The 25,677-nt window shown below is 29.5% G+C and overlaps 3 protein-coding genes across 3 annotated transcripts; 1 reads left to right on the forward strand and 2 right to left on the reverse strand.

The window, feature by feature from the left end:
* Positions 1 to 4,743: 4,743 nt before the first annotated feature.
* On the reverse strand, positions 4,744 to 8,115 carry LOC120269271. The gene is made up of 9 exons (XM_039276603.1): positions 7,932 to 8,115; positions 6,861 to 7,033; positions 6,596 to 6,777; positions 6,231 to 6,515; positions 6,091 to 6,149; positions 5,975 to 6,011; positions 5,819 to 5,890; positions 5,306 to 5,630; positions 4,744 to 5,237 (listed from the first exon to the last, which is right to left on the reverse strand). The coding sequence occupies exons 1-9, from the start codon at positions 8,038 to 8,040 to the stop codon at positions 4,851 to 4,853; spliced, it is 1,629 nt and encodes a 542-aa protein (XP_039132537.1). The 5' UTR covers positions 8,041 to 8,115; the 3' UTR covers positions 4,744 to 4,850.
* Positions 8,116 to 17,265: 9,150 nt separating this feature from the next.
* Positions 17,266 to 18,715, forward strand: LOC120268240. The gene is made up of 4 exons (XM_039275676.1): positions 17,266 to 17,274; positions 17,472 to 17,717; positions 17,800 to 17,940; positions 18,380 to 18,715. The coding sequence occupies exons 1-4, from the start codon at positions 17,266 to 17,268 to the stop codon at positions 18,713 to 18,715; spliced, it is 732 nt and encodes a 243-aa protein (XP_039131610.1).
* A 2,710-nt stretch (positions 18,716 to 21,425) lies between these two features.
* LOC120268927 (uncharacterized methyltransferase At2g41040, chloroplastic) lies at positions 21,426 to 25,419 on the reverse strand. The gene is made up of 8 exons (XM_039276195.1): positions 25,216 to 25,419; positions 23,657 to 23,769; positions 23,440 to 23,580; positions 22,986 to 23,067; positions 22,649 to 22,842; positions 22,293 to 22,404; positions 21,815 to 21,928; positions 21,426 to 21,733 (listed from the first exon to the last, which is right to left on the reverse strand). Exons 1-8 carry the CDS (start codon positions 25,375 to 25,377, stop codon positions 21,596 to 21,598), a joined length of 1,056 nt encoding a protein of 351 aa, XP_039132129.1. The 5' UTR covers positions 25,378 to 25,419; the 3' UTR covers positions 21,426 to 21,595.
* Between the last annotated feature and the right edge of the window lie 258 nt (positions 25,420 to 25,677).

Raw genomic sequence — 25,677 nt, forward strand, 5'->3', positions numbered from 1 at the left:
TTGAGGATCTTTTTTGCAGGTTGTGATTGAATCTTGGAAATCACTTCCCTCTTGGTCTCAATTGGATCCCCATGCCTTCATTTTTCATTTTTAAAAAAATATTTTTAAATAAAGAATTAATTAAATTTGCTGAAATAGTAAGTAAAGAGACAATGCCACCTTTCATGTTTTGGTCCCTGACTTTGCATATCTTGGCTTGTCTCCAAAAGCATGAATGTGTGCCATGGTTTCATGTTTGGGACCATCTTTGATGGACAAAAGCCAGGCAATATTTTTTTGGCTTTTATTCAATTCAATCCAATCCAAATATATATATATATATATATATATATATATATATCAGGTTTTCTTTTTCATATTTACCATTGACTCAAGAAACTAGTTAACATAGCGGACATAAGCTTTCTCTAGTGGTAAGGCGCCTTGACATTAAATGGGTAGGCGGTACCGTAGAAGTATTGTCCATTCATTATTCATTAGGATATAGTATTGTCGAGATGTTATTAATTCATTATTTATTGTGTCTCAATACAAGTCTCAGTTGGAAAGGGTTATATTTTTCACCCTTCAAAGTTGCATAATTACTATTTAAGGCTGTAAACGAGCCGAGTCGAGTATCACCAGGCTCGAGCTCAGCTTGAGTATATTATTCGAAGGCTTGAGCTCGGCTCGAGCTCGTTCGAGCTAATTTTTTTGTGCTCGAGCTCGGCTCGCTGAAAAGCTTAAGTAGCTCTAACTCGGCTTGTTTAAGCTCGATTAACTGTCATAGTTGGATAAAAGAGTAATTTTAGTAATTTAATATAGTTTATATAATTATGTATTTTTATAATTTATATATAAATAATTTAATATTTTATATATAAAAGCTCGTTTAGGTTCGGGAACCTCACGAGCTGAGTATTTTTCTGCTCTAACTCGGCTCATCAACGTAAACGAGCAGCTCAAACTCGGCTTGACTCGTGAAAAGTCGAATCGAATTTAAAAATTGACCAAGCCGATCTCGAGTAGACTCACGAGTAGTTTGGCGCATTTATACCCCTAATTACTATCATGGAGTTATGGCTTTTTATATATCATCATGCAGTGACGTTTTTTTTTCATATGTGTTAGTGCCCTCAATAAAGCTTTTTAAAAAGTTTCATTATAAGTGCATGTTAGCTTTGTCGTCCCCCACATAATAAATTTTTAAAAGGAGATCCATTATATCTTCGTACCTTTCTATCCCTCCCCACATGATAAATTTTTAAAAATGGGTCTATCATGATTGATGTATTTTTATATTTGTGGATTTTTTTAACACTCTTAAGTGGGGGTATGTTTGTGCCATTTGTCAATAAAAAAAAACTAGTTAACATATTTAATAAAATGAAAAATAGATTAAATATGTGTTTTATATCCTTTTATGTTCGTTTTTAAACGTCTAATATTTGTTTTATATCCTTTTATGTTCATTTTTAAACATCTAATATTTGCTATGTAGCTATATCCTATATAAGGATTATATTGCATAAGTTTCTTTGACATTTTTAATTATAATGATTTGTAAATCAAATTTATATTTTGAAATATATGAACCTGTATAAATTCTTTATATTCATTCAAAAATTAATTTAATAATTTGATGTTATATATATATTTTGTATATATAACCGTTGAATTTAAATTTCAGAAATAGTAGCACTGTGTTTATGAACAGTTAAAAGTGGGATACATAATAATTTTATTTGAATCATCCATTCAAATTTGTACAGATATCTAAATCAATCATAACTGTCCAATCTCATCTGAATCATCCATTCAAATCAATTACAACTGTACAATCTCATTTCTATTAAATCTACAGTCAAATAACCAGATACACAATAATATCATCTGAATCATCCATTCGAATTTACATAGTATCTAAATCAATCACAATTGTTCAATTTTATTTCGACTATGTCTATAGTCAAAAGAACCAGTTAACTACCAATCGAAAAAACACCATATCAACCCGTTACTTCAAAGTACAATCATTAGTTACTGTTTTAGCCACGATTTATGAACCTCCTACTCTATATCTCTCTCTTTTTTAGCATCTCTCTATCTTTTTAAATTTTTCTGGCTCTCTTCCTCAGTCATCTCTATACCTTTTTAAATTCTGAGAACATACCTGTAAACGTCCTCAGAATATATATATATATATATATATATATGTAAAAACAAATCAAATATTGTGGTCCCAAACCTCAAGTGCTTGGCCCTATTTTTAATATAATTAGTGAAATACTTAATTATCACTTATAATCTCACTCAATCACATGTTGCACAAGATCCACTCTCAAATGCTTCATCTCCATCATAAATCACTAATAATTTGTGAAATACTCAATTAATATATATATATATATATGGAAGAAAAAAGGTTAAAAATAAAATTTTTAGTAATATTTAACTTGGCTTGCAAGTTCAAAATTTTTTTTTTCCAAAAACTCAATAATAATAATAATAATAATAATAATTTCTCATCAATAATTGACCCCATTAAACATTATTACTTACATAGTCAATTATTTCTCATCTCATTCTCTTAATCTTCAAAATCATATGTATATATATATATATAGAAAGCAAGTTTTCTACCCATGTTATGTTATGAACAATTACATAGTGTAAAGTGGATATACAATATTTTGATCATAACTGTCTAATCATTATTATAATAGTAACTCAGTCAATCACAACTGCTGAAAGTTGATTTCACAACTTTTTTAAAATTCAACTCACCACCGGTTTTCAAATCCAGTACAAATTTAGCCACTATTTAAATCTATTATTATCTATTCTCACTTCACCTTTTGTATCTGTCTCTTTCTTTCTTGTTTTATCTCTATAACTTTTATGTTTTCTACGAATGCTCTTGAACGTCTGCTCTTACTTCTGTTTTCTTTGCGGGCGCTCTGTGGACGCTAGTAAAGATAAAAATAAAAATAAAGGACAAGATAAAAAAATAAATAAATAAGAAGCAAAATAATTCATTAGTAGTGGTAGGTAGCCATGTGGAAAACCTTAGCAAGAGCCTTGGGAATCACATGCCCCTAATTATGATTTCACAGTACTCAACTTCCAACTTTCACTTCCCTACTTCCATAATTTACTTACCACATGCCTCTCCCTCAAACTAAATAAATAAATATTTATTTATTTATTTTACTAATTAACTAATCAATATTAACATTATATTAATTTCCAAATTAAAAAAATAAATAAAATATTAACATATTTGTTGCATAAATAAATATACTCTCAAAATTCATGAAAACACAAACAAAAATTGACTGAAACTCAGTAACTCAACTTCCAACTTTCACTTCCCACACTTCCATAATTTTCTCACCCAAATTCCTCTCACTTTCATCTCTATTTCTCTACCATTTTTCTACACAAACAAAATTAGATAAATTAGTTTGTCAGGGAAGTTAAGCAAGAGCATTGGGAATCACATTCCATATGATTTCAGTCAGTTACTTTCACTTCCCCACACTTCCATGCCTCTCACTTCCATCAGTTCCCATCACTTTACCATCACTTCCTCTTTATCTAGTTATATGCAACACCAAATCCAAACTCATTTCAAAACAAAGAGAAGAGAAAAAGAAGAGAAAACCATGGATTGGCATTCATGGTTATCAAAATCCAATTTGAATGAATCCTTGTCCTATGAATACTCACTAGTGTTCATTCAAAATGAGCTTGAAGAGAATGACATACCATACTTCAACCATGAGTTCTTACAAAGCATGGGCATCTCAATTGCAAAACACAGACTTGAGATCCTCAAATTGGCCAAGAAAACGAAAGAGAATCACACCGAAACCGATGTCGAAAGTTCCTCGAAGCAATGAAGAAGACGAAGAAGTGCTTGTCGGAATATCTCCGGCCGCTTGCTCATTGCGATAGTTCGGCAATTGTGGTAGTGCCTGAGAGTTTGAATAGTCACAAAAGAAAGATGAAGAAGTTGGTTCTTGCCAATGCAGGTGTGAAGATCATCGGGCCGCCGTCTTCTTCTTCGTTTTCGCGTAATTCGAGTCCTATAATTTATGGTTCTCTCAGAAAAATGAAGGATGATGAAGCTAAAACTCTTGTCAGATGGGACTCTATGTTTGAGGATTTGAAGCCTACATAGATTTTATCGACAAAATGCCGATTCTGGTTAATGAGCATTGTTTGAGATGTTTCTGTGATTTTTGTTTGTTCTAGATTGCAAATCAGTTCATACATATATAATAGAACTTGTGACAAATTCAGAAAACTAGTTTCTGATGAATGAGAATTGGTGAGATGTTTTGCCTTTACTAATTCATGGATGAATTGTTGTTATTTTGATTATTTAATTGCATGTTTTGATTGAATTATTTCAGTACAATTGATTAGCTAAAGCTGAGTTTGCAGACAAATTTTCAGAAACTAATTTGTGATGAATGAGAATTGTTTCAATTCATCAGATAAATCAGTTATCTGTTTTCTGATTTTTGGTTGTCTAGAATGCAAATGAGTACATAATGTTCAAATGAGTCCTAATTGCTGTTGAATTGCATTGTTTGCAATTGAATTTCGAACTATTTGAACCAGTGAAATTCAATCTGTTGCTTTCTAGATGAATTCAGAAACTCTTCGATAATAACTAAGAATTGTCGAGATGTTTTCGTTTTATCAATTAAACAGACTGAACCTCAAACTCAGAAACTAATCAGACACTGACAACTCATCACTGAATTCATAGAGCAGAAAATTGTTTCAACAGATATACAAGACAAGAAACCAAAAAAATAAAATAAAATAAAATAGAATAAAAATCAGCTATACATAACCTAAAATGTTTTCTCCGACAAAGGAGACGGAGCCGATAAAGCAATGAAGTGCTTGTTATTGGCTCGATGCTGCCGCTCCCTAGCATACGCAATCCAGAAGATCAAAGAAAGCATCACCGCCGATGAAACCATCGCCAAGCCAATGTATATCCATTTGCTATACTGATTCAGCCTGGGGCAGTTGTTTTCATCAATCATACCAAATGTATCACGCACGAATGTACAATCTTCCAGCTGAACCAGGAACGGCCCGTAGTATTCCAGACCGCCGCTCACACTGACAGCACTGATCATCTGGTTGTAAACTTTCGGCGTAATACGACCAACAGATGTGCAAATCTCCGACCCTGATACAATAGCAGTACTACATACATACTTCTTCCACACCTGCATTGAAATATTGTTTCAATATCTTTTCCGGGAAGTTACAAAAGTTATTTGTGAGATTCACAAACCTGCGACGCGTTACTGAAGACGACTTCTCCGGCATTGCAAGTTGCGTTGTTCAAGTCTTTAGTATAAGGGTTGCAGAGAATGGGAACGAGAGGTCCGGATTGATTGTAGTATAAAGGTCTGGCATTAGGCGGGAAGTTTTTGTTGGTGATGTTGAGGATGACTTGATTGACGACGTTTGATAGCTGATAAGTGACTTCTTTGCTTTGGTACCGCGATTCATTGGCGGTGGTTGCGTCGACACACGGAAGAATGTCATCTAATGCTGTGTGCGCTTGAGGCTGAACAACCCATTCTCGCATTGCGACGCATGAGTCCGCAACCACACTGACAGAGTACAAAGAGTTTCAGTGTTATCACATCGCAGTGATGATACTCTAATGATACACATACATTGAAGTTTTTCCATTGATCATATTGGGATTGATAATGCTTATTCGGATTTAGAATTAAAATATCATTGCATAGACATGAACCCAAAAAAAAATCAGAGAGCAATATGGTTTGCCACTTACTTGTGGAAAATGAGGAAAACACCGCACAAAATAAATGTTGCAGCAACAAGAACCCATCCGATGATTACTAAGCTGGCAATTTAGCAATTTCCGTTCAGAAAATCAAATTTGAACACATTTCAATTACCAAAAAGATGATAAGAAGTAATCACTTACATGTAAACAAGGACCTGTTGTCCAAGTACAGAGAAGTCTGAGAAAAATAGAACATAAATGAACATCAAAGTCTTGAAAAAATTTTAAGTAATTTTGAGATTTTGGTTAGTACTTACAGAATCCGAGTAATGTCAAAAGAAGCATAACGGCAGCAACTACGATCAAAACTAATCGCCTACAATGCATCACAATACTATCATCATTTCATCCAAAAAAAATTTATCTAATTCGGTCATTAAAGTCTTGAGTAGCATACACAGTATCAAGTTTATCTTTAATCTTTGCAGAATTGTCAGCGGCTCGAGTCTCTAACTCACTTGCAGATGAATTGAGCTTTGCACCAACAGCATCAATTTTTCCCCCAATATCAGCAGGAATAAAGATTTGCTCCACACTGATGTTCTTAGCTTCAGATAAAATTCCCGAAAAATTCCTAAGATTATCAACGACAAAATCCGCCTGTCCAACAACATAATCCAAAGTACTTGAAGTGCTGCCGTGGAATTTCCCCTGGCCATTGTACAGAACAATGCATCCGATGCTACAAGCAATTCATTAGCGCTAAAATTAAGATCGATTCAGAACGACAGAAATAAAAAAATAGTTCAAACAAAAGCTTACATTGCAGCGCAAGTGAAGAGGATTAGAAAAACGAGGGAGAAAGCATAAGCCGAGCGAGAATATGAATACTTTCTCCTTGAACAGCAGCAGTAATAACACGAGATCGAGAACAAGACCAATCCAAATACAAGGAACCAAACAACAGCAATGATGAAGAGTGGAGCAGCAGTAAAACTCACAGACTGTGTAAACATTAGACAAAATCAAGCATATAAAAGAAAACCGAAGAACATAAAAGGAGAGAAATTAATATCGAAGAACTCACAGTCCAGTAATGAACATTACTGATATTCCAGCCACCGGTGTAGTATTTAAAATCATGGAAAGGGTCTTGTCTGTGAGTCCTTGATGCAGCCAAGATAAAGGAGTAGTTGTTATCGACGATGATGTTGTCAAATGAAGGAATCTCAGCAAGAGATCTTTTCAGTGAAATCAAACCTTCAAGAACAAACATTCCAATGTTATCGATCAATGTACATAAAGGGGGTTTTTAATCAATTAAAGAGGAACTCATTTGGAAAATTTGGCTAGAAAAATCTTCTTTTTTTTTTCTGAAGAGAAAAAACATAAACCCTAGTTGAAAACAGGCATATGTATAATAAAATCTCATCATTGATCACCATACGATCAATCATTTGACAAAATTAGCAAGAAAAATAGCTCAGTATTCATCGAAAACATGTATCAAACTATTTCTCATCATCAACAAGCAAAATCAATCTTTTTTCCTCAAGAGAAAACATAAAACCTCAATGAAAGTGGGCATATTTTATAAAAAAATCTCATGTTTGATCACAACATCAACAACCATTTGAGCCTATATCACAGAATTAACAAGCAAAATCAAATCAAACCTCAATGAAAACAGGCATATCCATCACAAAATCTCATCTTTGATCACAATATCAACAACCATTTGGCAAAATCAAATCAAACCTCAATGAAAACAGGCATATCCATCACAAAATCTCATCTTTGATCACAATATCAACAACCATTTGGCAAAAATATTGGCAACAAAAACAGCTCAATGCTAATCAAAATCATGTATCAAATTATTTCTCATCATCAACAATCAAAATTAAATTTGATTTTTTTCCCTCAAAAGAGAAAACATAAAACCTCATTTGAAACAGGCATTATTAGTATCAGAAAATCTCATGTTTGATCACAATATCAACAACCACTTAAGCCTATTTCCCAGAATCAACAAGCAAAATCAAATCAAACCTCAATAAAAACAAGCATATCTATCACAAAATTTCATCTTTGATCACAATATCAACAACCTGGATAAAAAAATAAAAATATAAAATAAATGTAGGAGGAGCATAACCTGGATCATGAGCAGCATTAGCAAGACAAACACCAAAAGAAGATGATGAGAAAAACAAGAGAAGAAGAGCAAGAAGGATTACAGAGACATGAATCCTAAACAATGCCATGACTTTGCTGAATCCTATCTCTCTTGTTCTCTCATTGGAAAGCTGAGAAGAGAAGCCACATGTATATAAGTTTCAAGAACAGAAATGGAAAGAAAAGAGCCAGAAAGAGAAAGTGGACTCTGCAAAAAAACTGCCACCTATTCTTGTTTCCATCATGCTACAGACAAAAATTGGAAGCATTTCTTCTTTCCAAATATAAATATATAATTTTTTGCAACATTATGCATTTCTTTGATTTTTTTTTTTTTATTTATCTCAAAACTGAAAACACAATTTACCAAATTCTTGTTAATCTAAATAAAATTCTAAATTATCTTTAAATAAGTTTTAATAAATTTTAAATGAAATTAATTTAAATTAATAAATCAATGATTTGATTTAGATTTATTTTACATTGTGCCATGACTTTTTGTTGGATTTTAAATACAGTTTGACAACTTAAATTTTCAGATTAAATTTATATATCCACACCCGTAATGAAATCAGTGACTCAATCCCTTTGTTATCGTTGCATACCGATTTATTAAGGGACAAATAGACATGATGGCTTATCCACCCTTAGGAAATTATTATTTTAATTAGGTGGCATATGAATCGATGAAAATCCTGCCACGTGCACACCAGAAAATTTTCAGGATCTAAACTAAACTACTCCCTTTGTTAATAAATACGTGTCGTTTTAAAAAAAATATTCCAAAACAGTTATTATTTTACAATATCAAGGAAATATTTATTTATTTATTTTTTTCAATTTTACCCAATTTCTAAGTTATATAAATGAGGAGAGTAATATTTATGGGTAATGATATTTTTATCGAATAGATTTCCCGAATGACGTGGAAGTCAAGTTGCAATGTCAGCGTCATTCTTTCTTTATTTTTTTAAAGAAAATTTTAATTTCTCTTTATTATCTAAATCATAATTTAAATATTTAATTGTAAAAGATAAACATGTAAATGATAAACCGAAAACCCCTCCCTAAATCCTAAATACAAACCCTCGGTTTGTGATTTCCAGTTTAGGGTTTAGGGCATAGGATTTATGGTTTAGGGTTTAGTATTTAGGATTTAGGGTTTAGTATCTATTATTTAGGGTTTAAATTTATAGATTTTTAGAGTATAGATTTTGTAATATTTGGGTTTATGATTTTAGATATAGTTTTATAAAATTTTTATTTTAAGTATTTAAGAATTTTTAAGGTTCAAATTTGAATTAAAAAAAAATAATGACGGGTATGTGGATGACAAGTTGGGCATCTAGGTCATTCGGGAATAATAAATCTTCGTTTGTCATGCAATTCTGAATGGGAGAAATAAACATTTATTATAGAAAATCCACCATACTCATCTAAATAGTATCATGAACAATACTTGATCTCACAGGCATTGATGGACAGTGATGTTACAATACCATTACAGTGTTTGACCTTGCATCTTGTCCGTCACTACTAGTAACAATGCCAGTAGGCGACCAATGACTTGTTAATATCTATCTTAGGCCAGTGGCTTGTTAATATTTAGCACCTTCGGAAATAAACTCCATGTGAGTCTAGAAATGAAATGAATTTATGGGTGAAAAATTAAATATTCATGATGAATTAATTAATTCACAAATAAACTTTGGAAATGATAAAATATTGTGAAAATTTGCAAAGCATCTTTGACTTGGAAGCATAAGCATATATGATATTAGGGAAACATTTCTGGTAAGTAAACAATATATTGTTCCAATTAACATCCGCCACCAAACTCACTAATGGAACCAAATTAGCTACAAAGCATATGCTTGGTTGTATATGTTGGGTTCCACTAAGTTCTATGTTCCAACCCATTAGACTATATAAACTTAATTAAAAACAATAAATTTCAATATATATATATATATATTATTATTAAAGCTAAAAGCTATTTACAACCTATGATATATTTATATATTTACTTATTTTGTATTGATATTTTTGGGTTTGAAATATTATGCTTTGTAACTAATGATATTATGCAAAAGTGGTCAACTCATTATAAGGAGTCATCGATCTCAAGATCAACGGTCATGATTGAATAGATAAACATAAGAATAAAAATTAAGTTTAATTATTTATATTAATTACATCAAAAAAAAATTTAAAAGTTTTTGGAAAATTTCCATTATTACTTTATGTATTACTGATTAATATTATTTACTCTCTCAACGGTCGTTAAAATTTTTAAAATTTAATTAAAAAAATTATAATAAAATACTTTTATTCTTATTAGAGCTATTTACTTTTATTAATATCCACCTCTCTTTTTAAACAAGAATAAGGATAAGTCTGGAAAAAAAATATTTAATACTTATAGAATTCTTAAAATTAACAAATAATTTGAAAAAAAAAATATGTTGAAATGGACATATTAAGTAAAGTAATTATATATTTCATATTTAAATTAACAACAAGAAGGAAGAAGTCTCCACATTATTATTATTATTTTTTAATTATTGCCACAATTTCAATTCTAAGTGGCTGTCATTTTATGCAAAACAACATATGACACCAAAATATTTTGAGACAATAGCTTCTATTTAAGATTTTTCCTTGGTAAAATGAGACATTTGGCATTGAAAATGTAAAGAAAATAATAATAATAATAATAATAATAATAATAATAATAATAATAATAATAATAATAGTAGGTGACAATCCACTTGATAATGACGAAGGGTATTTTGGTCCAAAAAATAAGTTGGCTAGGGGCATTTCCGGAATTCCAATCTACCCTTCTTGGAAGGGTTCATGGTTATCCACTCTCTTATATTTTACATTATTTGCTACATGGAATAAATAAATGGTTTTGTTTTTATAAAAAATACAATTTTGAAATGATATTGTTTTTAATAACATTATCTTCAATAATTAACTCATTAATGATATTAGTCAATGGAAATTTTTAAATATTTATTGTTGAAAATATGAGTTCTATATAGAGCATGTGTTTGATATGATCATTATAAAGATTTTCCAAAGCTACTTTTTTAATAATATCAAACACTTAATTAGATTATTCCATTGAAAATTTAAATATTTATCTTTATATAAAAAAAAAGATATATTTTCTATAATAAAATGAAATGGTGGAAAAGCAACTATTGATCTTCACTGTTCTTGTTTAAGTCAATTATTAATGCAAGAATTAAGAGTTATTGATAACAGTTCTTTTTATGATGGAAATGTGAGCAAGAAATCATATCGAAGTATGCGAGACGTGGGATTAATCAATTAATCTACCAGTTTTATATGTGTCATCCTCACAGTGATGTAAAATATAAACTCTCATACACGATAAGACTAGCAGCTTTAAGGGTAAACACTATTAGAATGGTAATCGTTATCGATGATAATTTATACCGTATTTGGATGAATAAGCTCAATAGAATGGGAATGGAATGTGCAGATAATGAATAGTGATCTCTGTAGAGGTATGTGTATTTCCACCTAAAATTAGAATAATGACTATTTAGGAGGAATGAATAGTATTCCTATTTAAAATGACATTTTGCCCTACAGATATTTAATTAAATAAAAATTAAAAATTAAATATAATAATTAAAATATATTTATATATATAATTATAATAATAAAAGTAAAATGACATTTTTGCCCATAAAAGATATTTAATTAAATTAAAATTATTAAAATTATACTTTTGCATCCATGTATGTTAGTTAAATAAAAGTTATTGACTAAAATTCTTAATTATAATAATTAGAGTGTAGTAACACTTTCTCTTATTGAGATCTAATTATATAAAAATTAATTATTTAAATATTAAATTAAAATAATTATAACTAATAATAATTAAAATGAGATAATTAATTTAAATATTTAATTATAATAATAATTATTTTTAATAATAACATTCAAAATCTTTTTTTTTTAAATTATTTATGTAATTGGATTTATACATATTAGGGAGTAAATTAGTAATTTGTCATACTACTCATCAATACTTATTTTTAATTCCGATGAAATATTCTTGACCAAAAGCGTAGTTTTCGTTAACGTTCGAAATATTCCTACAGTTTCGTTACAGATTCCTATTTCCAATTCAGGGTGTCAGTCTACATTCATGAGCCAGCCTTTTCTGAAAACTAGGAGATTTTGTATCAATAAAATAAGAGATCGTTGGTATTTTTATTATTCTAGTTTGGGCATATAAACTATAAAAGCATTTATTTGTGGAGTTGATTAAATTCAAATTTTATATTGATTAAAGGGCAAAACTAACATGGTAATTTATTTGGTTAGTTAGTTATTTTTTTAAAATATACATGGCAGCATATTTAAATTTAATTTATAAAATTCTACTTGGTAGGAACAACATGACATGATTAGAGGGAAAAAAAAAATACTCAATTTATTTTTGAATTAGAATTATGGGTTTTTTAAATTTTGCTACTCAATTTATTTTTGAATTAGAATTATGGTTTTTTAAAATTTTGAATATTAATGAGTTTTATGGAGTTCATTTGTATATAAGCGAGCTGAGCTCAAACTTGAAAGTGATTCATTTGAGCTCGAATTCGAGCTTGAGCTTGAGTTTGAAAGTAATTCATTTGAGCTAAGCCCGAGCTCAAGCATGGCAATCACTTAATCAAACACTTAATCAAACAAAAGTTGAAATAAAGGAGTACTTTTGGGAGAACTTTCAATATGAATTTAGAAAATAGCAACAAATAAAAAAAATTAAAAATGGTAATGATATAAGTAACTAAATAAATATTTTAATGAAAATTATATGAATTGTGATAATGTTTTATTTTTTGAAGCTAATTATTATGGACTGAACTGGCCCGTTTGTTATTGGGCATGTCCTACATTTCGGCCTAACTTTGAGTTGGGCCTAAATTGACTTAAATTGAACATATTTATCATATACAAATTTATATACTTAAGATCTATTTATTTTTTTATTTTTTAATTGTATTACTTGAACTCAAGGAAAAAAAAATTATATTTCTGAAATAGTATATTACATTTTTAGTTTATTACCTATTTTAGTATCATCATGTGGGTCACAATATTTAACATTTTTTTTTCTGTCGTGGCATATGATATGTCATGTACATGTTTACTGATATAGTTTTCAGGAAATTTAGTTTTTGATTTTTTTTTTTAAAAAAACAGTAAATAATATGAAATAAGTAGTTTGTTATGTATAGCTTAAGTTTTATTGAGTTTCTGAAAAAAAAAAAAAGAGTTTTTGAAGCTTATAATAAATATAAAAAAAAACTCAAACTGATACCAATTATTTGTATTATTGTAAGTATAAAAAATAATAATTTATAACTATCAAAAGTCAGTATTATTAAAAATATATAGTTAAGTCCATCTCAAAAGCTACATATTCTAGCTTGACGCTCAGAGACATCATGAGACAGCTTTTAAAAGTTTTCTCCAACCACCATCTCTATTTTTTAAGCTCCAAAATAGAATATTCTAGAATATTCTTTACTCACTTCACACTTTTTATATTCATACTCATAATAAATTTAATCATCTTTAATTTTTCAATTTTAACCATTGAATTTAAATATTATATCATTTAAAATATAAATTTTATTTTTATATTTTTTATAAATATTTATTAAATATAAAATATGATTGATAAACTACAAATATAAATACAAACATTAAATTACATTAATTATTTAATAAAAACATAACATACAAACAAGCACCATCAATAAAAACAACACATTATTAAAAACTAAAATAGCACACAAGCTTTTAATTATCTTCGTCATTTGCATAGCTTTTAATTTTTTTCTTATTGCTATCGATGATAATCTATGTTGTGACTATTTTCTATGTTTTTATTTTATTGTTCGTATAATTTTCGTTAATTTTAATGAAGTTATATTTCGTGTATTATTTTCGTTAATTTTTAATTAATTGAAAATACAAACTTAAATTATAAATTATTTAATTTAATTAAAATATAAATTATAAATATAAATTTTATAAAAAAGAAAAAAGAATAAAAAATAAAAAATAAACTAAAAATTAAAATTGAAAAACAAGAAAAGAATAAAAAAGATAAAAAATTAAAAATTAAAACTGAAAACCAAAAAAGATAAATAATAAAGATAAATAATAAAATTAAAATTAAAAATTAAAAAATTAACTGATAATTAAAACTGAAATATAAAAAAATAAATTAAAAATTAAAAATGAAAACAAAAATAAACTGAAGATTGAAGAAAAAAATAAACTCAAAAGTAAAATAAAAAAACAAATAGCGTTGCTACAGTGACACGCAACTTCTTGCGCGTCACTGTAGCGTTTCTCAAATTTAGCGACTGATTTGGCGCAGGATTGGAGTTAATCCTACGCCAAATCTGGGTTAAAACGCCAGATTTGTTATAGGGTTGGAGATGGCCTTAGTCAGTTAGTTAGTTAAAAGAAATTAGAATTTATCTTTAAAAATGAATAAATAAAAAAATAGAATATATCTTTTAAACTTTCTAGATGTTTGAAATTTAGAAAATTAAAAACCTAATTAAAAAAATTAAAATTATATCATTATCAAACACCACCAAAGAAAATAACCTAACTAATATTAAAATTATAATTCTAAACAATTTTGCAAAATAAAAATAAAAAAAATCAAGAGAACATTTTATTAATAACAAAACAAGCAAACAAATATAATAAAAACAAGAAGGAGATGTGGTGGGGCTCATGTGAAACCTATTAATTATCTCATCTAACTTAATTAATTAATTCATTATTTTTTTATTCATTTAATTAAATAATAATAAATAAAATTAAAAATACAATGATGACATAACACCTCATGTCACGTGCGTCTCGCATGCTGAGCCCTATTGTCCCAACTCTCCGTCCTTTCTATCTTTTAAGTTTGACCCACTTTCTTGACAAAATGGGTCGGGTTGTGTCAAAAATAAACCCGAAACCCGTTAAGTACAAAAACAAATCTAGACCTTGATCTTCAATTTTTAAAATATTAAAAATAAAAAAATTCTATAAAACCAATATAAATGTCGTTTAAATTAAAAATTAAAAATTATTTTTTGGAAAAATAAATAGCCCAAATACCACAATCGGATCCAATTAAACCCGACCCGTTTAGAGTAGAACCCGTTTAGAAATATAATATATTTATATATATAAAGAAAGAATAATCTTCTGAACGTTCGCACGTGCGAACACTTGTTAAAATTTGAGACACTCTGACAAGGGGTCTCACGTGCCAAGCATCAAATGCCTCTTGTCCCCCTTTCTTTTTTTTAGATTTTTGCCTTTTTTTTTTATTTTAAGTGTTGTTTATTTATTTATTTGTTTATTTTATCTTAAGAGCATCACATCCACACGTGCGGTGTGAGTGGGATTGTCATTCTCATTTTAAGTTATTAATTTTTTATATATATTAAATTAATTTAATAATAATAATAATAATTTTAACAACAGGGTAAGCCATACTTTTGAGAAACATAAGATTTTTTTTAATTTAAAAAATCATTTTCAAAACTAAGAATGTTAATATTACTGTAATTTAGACTTAACAAATGAATTATTAAAAATTAATTATGATCAATCAGGTTTGGTGGGCAAACCCTATGTTTCCCGATGAGGGCATGTAGATTGTATGATCAATTTTTGATTCGTGTGAACATCTTAATATATAATTACTTATCATTTTTATTAAAATAATAATAATTATTATAATCAATATGACGATTTTGGGGTGCAATTTTATATGATAATGATGATACTTAATGCAAAAGTTTTACTAAATTACATCTTGTTTATTTTATATTTTGAGAGTTAATTTGAAGAACAATTAATTCTCTAAATTTATACAAATAAATCATTTAAAAATTTTACCAAAATTGCAAAGATGTACAAATTTTTAAAGAAAACCGTGCAATTAATTAATAAACTCTACTAAAAATAAGTTGAATGATATTGTTCTCCTCTTAAACTAGAGGTTGAGAGTATAAAAAGAAAAATAAAATGGACCATCTAAAAATTTTAACAATCCATAAATTGATATACACTAAATTTTCATCTCTATTTATTAATTTGCCTCAAATCAAAAGCACACACATATAATGAAAAAAAAAAATCACACATAAAAATTTAGGTCCAAGGCCTAAAATTAAGAAATATCACCGACAAAAGAGGAAAAATGTAATTTTATTATATTAAAAATTGAGTACAATGATGAAAATTCAACTTGTCAACATTTTTATATCATAATAAAATATATTTACATAAGCCATGATTTCATTACAAATCAGGTAGATATGGAATTAGTCTTTGTTGTGGCTTGACTTGAATATGTTGTTCCTTAAGTAATGCTTGGTCGCTTAAATTTTTTGAACAAGTTTATGCCATAAAAATGGAGCCTGACACCCCCAATGATATAATTAAGTGATCGTCTACCAGATCAAACCTATTAGCCAAATTCCTCCACTAACATTATAGATTTCTAAAAAATCCTTATAATTTGAAAGTCTAATCCGTTCACTGCCGCTACATATCTTCAATTATATATATATATATATATATATATTTCAAAAAATCACACAAGTCATACTATGAGCTTTTTCAGATCAGGCCAAATAAAATTTAGGTCACAAAATTTAATATAAAATACAATGCCACTACAAAAAACCAAACTCCCAAAAATAAAATAAAACACTAACACAAAATAATAAAATCCATAATACAAGGCATGGCCAAAGCCCAAGGCAATGTCACAATATATATATTTGCATTTGCATACACACACATAACCATGCATGGCTTGAAAGAAGGAATCCAAGCTCCTCGGGCAACACTCCCAAACCCTAAAAACACATATATATATATATATATATATATAGTTTTAGTGTTAGTGGCATGAAGCTCTTGAGCCAAGAACAAAAACCCTAACCCTAACCCTAAAAACTTAATTTAAAAGATGATTAGAGGAGACATATAGGAACATCACCCATGTTACTCTCATACCTTACTCTCTTTCTTTATTCCAACAAGCCTTCTCACCCTTGACAATATGTTCCTCTTACCACTTACCACTCCCTTCCTTCTCATTATTAAATATATATACTCTCTCCTCTTCACCCTTAAATTCCCCTCCCTTTCTCTAACCCTAATCTCTTCATGCACACAACTCCCTTTCTTCTTCATTTCCTCCATCCTTAATTTTCTTTATTATTCTCATGATCATGGTAAGTCTTTAAACTCTTGTTCTATATATATATATATATATATATATTGTTGCATGCTTTGAGTTGATATGATAATTAATCAATGGTTGAGTTGATCATGTGATCATATATATGGTGAAGGTTCAATTTTTTTATTTGATAATCTAATGTTTCTAAATTTGTTGTTCATGTTATTAATGGTTGATATTGATCTTTAGGCGATACGAAAACCGGCATGGTTAGAAGCACTAAACACGCAAAAATTCTTCATCGGTTGTTCGATCCATGAGACCTCGAAGAAGAATGAAAAGAACATTTGCTGCCTTGATTGTTGCACTAGCATTTGCCCTCACTGCTTGCCGGCTCATCGGTGTCATCGTCTTGTTCAAGTTCGTCGATATGTTTATCATGATGTTGTTCGATTAGAGGACCTCGAAAAGCTTATCGATTGTTCTAATGTTCAGGTAAACTTAATTTTTCGATAACTCGAAATGGATAATTTAATACACACACATATAATATAACTTGAGGTTTGAATTGTTGCAGTCTTACACAATCAACAGTTCAAAGGTGATCTTCATCAAGAAAAGACCACAAAGCAGGCAGTTCAAAGGTTCAGGGAATATTTGCACATCATGTGATAGAAGTCTTCAAGAACCATATATTCATTGTTCTCTTGGTTGCAAGGTAAATCAAAATCTCATTATTCAAGTAACTAATACTATTATATCGGTTGATTTGAAAAATATGAATTTAAAATTATGCACACGGGGTTTTCAGCATTTTAGCTTAAATTTTTCTGTTGAATTCATCCCAAATAATATGTTTAGTTTGTATCTAACACTCATCAGTTAATTTGATACGTTTGAATATTAATTAGTACATACAATACATCCACTTAATTTGGTTCTTAGAGTACGAAAAAAATTTAGTTATGTATATTTAATTTGTATTTAATAACTTTTATGTATTAGTTTGATTTGTGAAATGATTAATTTGATACACTTGAAGAAAGATTACAAAGAAAAATACTCATTTTGGTTCTTAAAAAATAATTAAAAAGAAAAACATATTGTTTAAAGATAATATATGTTTGATTTGCATTTAACAACTTTAATTTTTAAAGGTGGATTATGTATTGAGACAAAAGAAAGATCTATCGGCATGTTTGAGGACATGCGAGACATTGACATTAAGCCCGGACTTTCTCATACCGCATGAAGCAGATCCGGGAGATGATGAAGCTAATTATGAGACTACACATTCGACGGTGGTCGAAGGCGATGAGGCCGGAGTCTCGTCGGACTCGGAGAACTTAAGCTTGCCTTGCACTGATTTCACTCGGAAGAAAAGGAGTGGAATGCTCTTTGTTTGTTCAAGGAGTAATAAGATATCAAATGAAGACATGGGTGCAAACATGAATAGAAGGAAAGGGATTCCTCAAAGGTCTCCACTTTGCTAAGAATTTATAATAATAATAATTATAATAATATATAATAAGTTGTTTGTACTAATTTTGATCTTAAAAAAAAAAAACAATATGCATGCATCTTCATATCTAAGTGTTTTTATGTCTTTAATGGCTTCTTCATGTGATTTTCCAATTCCAAGACTTCAATATATGTACATTTCCCAAAGGGACTCTCTTTTTAGTCAATTATAAAACTTGCTCTACTTGTTATGTGAATTGGAGCTTTCTTTGTTTCTTTGTTGTCTCTTTTTCTCATGTGTTGAAAGAACCAAGTGTCTCTTTTCATTTTAGATGTTACAATAGTTATATTAATTGTATTTATTTACATATATATATATATATATATATATATATATATATATATATATTGAAAATAAGATTGGGATGTAACCCAAATAAGCATTCCTAAAAACATAAAAATAAAAAGAAAAGTGTGCATATATATATAAACAAATATAGATGATTAAATAGAGGGAATGTAAGTAAAGAGATCAAATTCTTGAATATATAGAGGGAATAAGATTATATGATTATATATGCTGGTATATAACTATAAAATATAAATCTAATACAATACAAATAAACAAAGAAGTTTTTATTATATTAAGTACCTATAAAAAGATTTATTAGCTAATGAGAGGATTAATAATTACATATAGTATTTGATATGCCAATATACTCACTTTCAGAAATAAAAATATAGAAATTTTATATTTGGTCGGAGAATAAAAACATATTATGGAATTTATTAACCCGGAGTTTAATTGGAGTCTAATGATACAAACATCATCAATGCGGAGCTATGATAAAAACATTATTGACAATTTTTGATAGTGATTTTACTTGAATCGTTGTTTATATATAAAAAAAAAAATACTAGTTTGACATTAAATTTCATATATATAATAATAATAATAATAATAATAATACACATATATAAAAGAGTTTGTGAGCCTAGTAAGATTTTTTTTAAAAAATGGGATATTTTGATTTTACTAAATTTAATATGTTAAATATCATCCAAATTAAGCTCATATATAGACTAAAACAACTAAACGTGGAATAGCTCAAGTTCACTCACTCTCTTTATATATAAATAATTTATATAAATACTTTATAAGTGCAAGTTGCCAAACAGTGCCAAAGATTATTTATAAATATTTATATTATTTATTCCAAATTGTCTCAATTCAAAAGAGAATCAGATTAGAATGATATTATTTCATTAAAATTTTACACCAAATAACAACATCACACAACCCAATGTTTTTTTTCAATATTGTCTCATATATAGTCAATGTCGCATTTTGCCTCCCTTAATTAATTAATTAACTTATCTTGAGAGAAGATCAGGTTTTACTAATTTACTATTAACTTATGACAAAATTATTTACTAGTCCTTATCTAAAAGTTTCTCTTCCCTTACAAGTTTCTTTGTTATTTTTTATCTTCTTAAAATAAAAAATATCAACAATAAAATACTCACCGACGATCTTTACTCTATTGGCACTAGTGTTCAAGTTTTGCTGAGAAAATACATTCAAATATAAATTTATACAGAGTAAGAGTACAAAATGTGTTAATGAAACAACTCTACATCTGTGCACGGTCTTAACATGAATTATTTTTTTTATAAAAAAATAAAAAAATATTAAAATATACATATTAAAAATTTCATGTAGCATTTTAACTTTTAATATTTGAGTTAGAAGAGAAATAAAATATCATTTATAAGATTAATAATACTATATTTTTTTACTTAAAATTATTTTATTTCCTTAGTTATGCACTTTAAACATGTCCACACAGATTAAATGATTAAAAATATGAAAAGAAAATAACAGGGACTAATAAATAAACTATTTTATTCAAAGTGGGTAATGACCAAGAGCATAGTCAGCTTATCTCGAGATTAGAATTAGAAAAACTAATAGAAAATTATAAAATAATAATTAATAAAAAAAATTAATAAATTTGTCCTTGAAGTTCTTGGAAAACAGTGATGAATGGACTAAATAAATAAATAAATAAGTCTTGAGGGGCTTGTGAGCATATCATGTAAACACAGCTGGACAGTGGACTGGACACACAACTCGGGAGAAGCACTCGTGCGCGTTCTTGTTCCAAAGTTTAATTAATTAATTAATTAATTATATTATATTATTTATTTATTTATTTATTTATTCAACCATTGTAATCTTTGTCACCTTCCTTTGTTAACACTCAAAATTATTAGTTTGAATTATAAGATATTGATTATTTCAAAGAGTGGTATGATGGCGGGTGAATAATATGTTTACTTTTTATTCTAACTTTTATTTTTTTAATAAAATTTATAATATTTTAAATAATGGAATTTTTTTGATCTAATAATATTAACTCCACTGCGAAAGATGTTTTATAAAAACTTGTAGTCCAATCCCTATATCCGTAGATGCACACAATTCGATATCTCTTGGATGTATACACATAAGTCAAGAGATTAATTCCCAGTGAAGTTCACACTCCTGACAATAGACTTATCCACTTCGTCAAATAGCATAATATTGAGTATATCTATTTAGTATATTTGACGAAATATTGAGTATATCTATCTAGAGTTATTTCTTCATGCTTAAAAGAAAAAAAAATAAAGAAAACCACATACACACAATAAAATCAGTGATTAATAAATTAATAATCACTTGGAGAAATTCAAGAGTTATACCTCAAAGAAAAGAAGTGTTTGTTATAGATGATAAACAGTGAGGAATTTACAGAATGTGGTCTAATGGATTACCAAATTCATTTACTAGTAAATCTGCAACATACTTCTGCTTTGAAAGAATTGTCATACTTTATACATACTGAACAAACTGCAGCTTCAAAATATTATGGTTTCTGAGCAGTGAACATGATGAAAGCTCTTTGAATTTTGCTTGTATAGCTCACAAGTCCACAGGTTTTGCACAAGTCTTCTATCTCTTTCGCCGTGAAATACGAATAACTGTTGGTAACTTGCCCAAAGATCTGCAGAAATAACACAGATATAATGATCAAATATAAAGTTATTCTGTGTAGGTTTCGGCGATGTTGTGAATCAGAGCTTACTTGTCTTAATGGCCTCAATGTCGCAGAAGCAAAAGGACTGTTTACCGGCGTTGATAAGAAGGTAGTCCCTACAAAGACACCGCCGCTTCGAAGAACTCGGCTTATTTCGGCAACCTGATAATTATGGAACTCAATGCATGATCGACAAAAGTATACTGAAGAGTTATCTTTATAAATGTTCAAAGTTTCAGGCTGGTAAAACAAGGCATAATGCATATATTGGCTGTTAGCATCTCCCGAACATTGAATCAGGAAAAAGATAGGCATAAAGATATTCAACAAGCTCGAAAGGTACATAATAGCATCAATGATATTTTGCAGTTGGAATATCATATAAAAGCCGGGCACAATAAGAACTTGAAAAACTATCAGCACAGCTTCATGGATGAAAGATAAACTAGAGTTAAGCAGTCTGACAGAGTGGTTTGCAAGCATGGAACTGAGGTTGTTTTCCAAGAGCTAAAATACTTAAACTCACTGCATTGGAAGGAGAAGGCCAACAGTGCAGTGCAGCTCCCGCATGGACTGCGTCGACTGATCCTGACGCAAATGGTAGCCTTGATACATCAGCCCGGACAAGAGCAAAATTTCTACAAATTACCAAATAAACTAATTAGGCATGTTAGATTAAAACTCTTGTTGCAAATAAAAAGTTATATATTATCTGACAACAAAATGCGTAGCCAACTAGTGATAAACTCTAAAAATCAGTTTACGCAGAACACATCTAAAGCCTAAATTAATCAAAGTAAAACTTTACCTGGCAAGTCTAGAATGACATTATTGTCTTACACCTATCTTGTAACACCAAGGTCTAAAAACAAAATGACTTACGCTGCCAGAATACTTTCATCATTTTTAATGAACTCGTAGCATTGGCGAAGCATGTTCTCAGAAAAATCCAATGCGATAACTGAAGAGTAGGTTCCGGATTTTGCAAACTTTCTTGAAAACAAGCCACTCCCGCAGCTCACGTCCACAAGCAAACCACCTGCCACAGGCTTGAAAAACTCCTGAGCCATATTAAACTGCAAAAATAAAAAAGAAAAGGAAGACCGTATCAACAAATTGAAAAACTAAGGCAGAATTCATACATAAGAGTCCACGCTAAAATATTTTATATGTTGTATGTAATTCAAAGATTTATAAAATGTTTGTCCAAGTGAGGCACCTCTTCATCAGGACCTGGGAAGCCACTTCGATCAAAATTTTGGCGCCATCCTCTTTCATATAGAAAGGAAACAAGAGGGCTCCTGAAATAAATAAGGAAGCACAAAAAGAATTAAAATGGTGAGAAAAGGCTAACTTAAACTTGGAAAACATTATTTATCCTCCCAATTAAAACTAATATATTTGTCACTAACTAAAAATGGTTCAACATAGTTTTAATTGAGAAATAGGATAGTATCCATCTATAAGACAGCTCCATAGTATGAAAAAAGTCTAACTAATCAAAATCATTATCATGGGAACAAAGGCGAAACAATTAGAAAAAGGAATAATAAAATTTTTAATAGATTCTATTGGATCAATATAAACGGTAATAGAAATGGATCTTTCACAATATTCTGCAAGTTGCATGCAAAATAAAAATTAACAGATAAGGAAGCACTAAGTTTGCAAACCTGAATAGCTCAGTCCTGGCAGGCTTGAATTCATTATACTCTTTTGTTCCTGAAGTAACAGTGAGATCCAAGTACATATCTTTGCTGGAGAATGTCTTGTTGCATATCTCACACTTAAATCCAGACCTATAGATAGCTGGCCTGTAGCAAATTTTCGTTTATTTCTATAAGCGCATATCAAATTCCAAACAGCAATAGCAGTGAGGCTCGTACTTACAGGTTTAGGCCTGAAGGCCCTTTTCTTGTTAATGGTTCATAACAGATTGGGCATGAAAGAAAGTCAAATACAGAAGATTTGTTGCTCTGAACTTGAGTCTCCTGAAGAACAGCCTGTGCAAATCATAAACAAAATTTCATATAAATTTGCAACTATAATACATACAACAATCTTCCAACCCTGATCTATTAGTATTGTAATGGAATTCACAGAGGTATCTACCACATAACACACATATAATACAAGAGAATTATTCTTTTACAATAACCAACCCTGAGATGAGAAAGAATTTAAACACATGTCAAAAGCACCATGTCAAGCATTGCCATGTTTTCATCTTCCAAAGCAAATAGCTCAGTCCTCCAAAATACATAATAGATAAGGCAATTAGAACCAGATATCAATTGAACACTTTAATTCATCACAGTTACTAAGAACAGCACATTCACACACATGCGTGCTGCGTGCATGCACTCGTGCAAACACACACAACAAACCAATTCATACATCGATGAATCTCCACTCTAAAAGACTTACTCAATGGCAATACAACAAGTAGAAGAGAAGGTATATTGTAGCGGGGGACCCACAACCCCAAAAAAACAGGCATGATAGGGTGGGGTTGCCCCCACATATATGTACATGGACTCCCCTCAATTAGGCGATGTGGGACTAAACCGAACTTGCAACATATATGCAAATATTGACTAAATGAGAAAGAATTTAACCAAAATTAACAAAATACCGAACCAGACATCACTGAGTGTTCATTTTCAAATCAAATAGCCCAATCCTCCAAAATAGTTAAAAAAATAACACCATTAGAACCAAATACAAATCAAACATCCTAGTTCGTCATCAAGATAATACCAATCAAACAATTAACGAGAACAATACATTCAAACACAACACACACATACACACAAAGTAACTAATCAATCGATGCATTGATGAATCTCTACTGCAAAATACTTAATTATTTACTCAATGGCAATACAAAAAAACTAGAAGAAGAGGAGATATATACATAAGAAAGAATTTAACAAAAATGACAAAACACCATGCTAGACGTGCCAAGCTTTCTTCTTTCTAAGCAAATAGCTCAGTCCTCCAAAATACATAAACAGATAACACAATAAGAACCAGCCACAAAACACACACACACTCACACAAAAACCAATAAATCAAAATTAACCAAACATAAGCAGCAGAAGAAGAGAGAATTTCAGTTATTACATGAGTATATTGGGCAAAATTTAGCCAAATGAGAGAAAATTTATCCCAAAATATAAAAATACAAGCCAGACATCCCAAGATTTCATCTTTCCAAGAAAATAGCTCAGCCCTCCAAAGTCCATAGAAAAATTAATACAATTGGAACCAACTACTGATCAAACACCCTAATCAATCATCAATACAATACCAAATATAAAATTAATAAGAAAAACGCATTATAAAAACACCAATCAATCAATCCTCTGATCAAATTCTACTCCGAAAACACCAAATCATTCACTAAATTTAAAGAAAAAAAGAAGAAGAAGAAAAAAAGTTCTTACAGGCTCAGCGGCAACGACTGAAGAACTAGCACGGAATCTAAGAAAGGGATGGAGATTGCGGGGAGGAGGGCGGGCGTAGAAGCGTCTGAAAGACAGTGATGGCGAAGGGAAACGAGGGTGGAGAGTGAGAGGGATCGAAGAAGCCATTGATCGAGCTTCCATGGCTGTTGTTGCTCCACTCTTGCACTTGAGAAGCTCTTCATTTTTGGTACGTGTGTGTTTTTTTGCCCACGCGTATCAATTTGGATTGTGCCTTTTTATTTATTTATTTTATTTTATAAATTTGTGGGTTTTTTTTATTTTTTTTATTTTTTAACTTTCTTATTTTTTTTTATGAAATCTATTTTTATTTTTTTTATTAAAATCATTTAAACATGAGCATACAGTAGCTGCTGAATATTATCATAAATATATATATATATATATTATATTTATGATAATATTCAGCAGCTATTTATTTAT

Source organism: Dioscorea cayenensis, chromosome 9, assembly GCF_009730915.1.
Source record: "Dioscorea cayenensis subsp. rotundata cultivar TDr96_F1 chromosome 9, TDr96_F1_v2_PseudoChromosome.rev07_lg8_w22 25.fasta, whole genome shotgun sequence".
Taxonomy (NCBI): domain Eukaryota; kingdom Viridiplantae; phylum Streptophyta; class Magnoliopsida; order Dioscoreales; family Dioscoreaceae; genus Dioscorea; species Dioscorea cayenensis.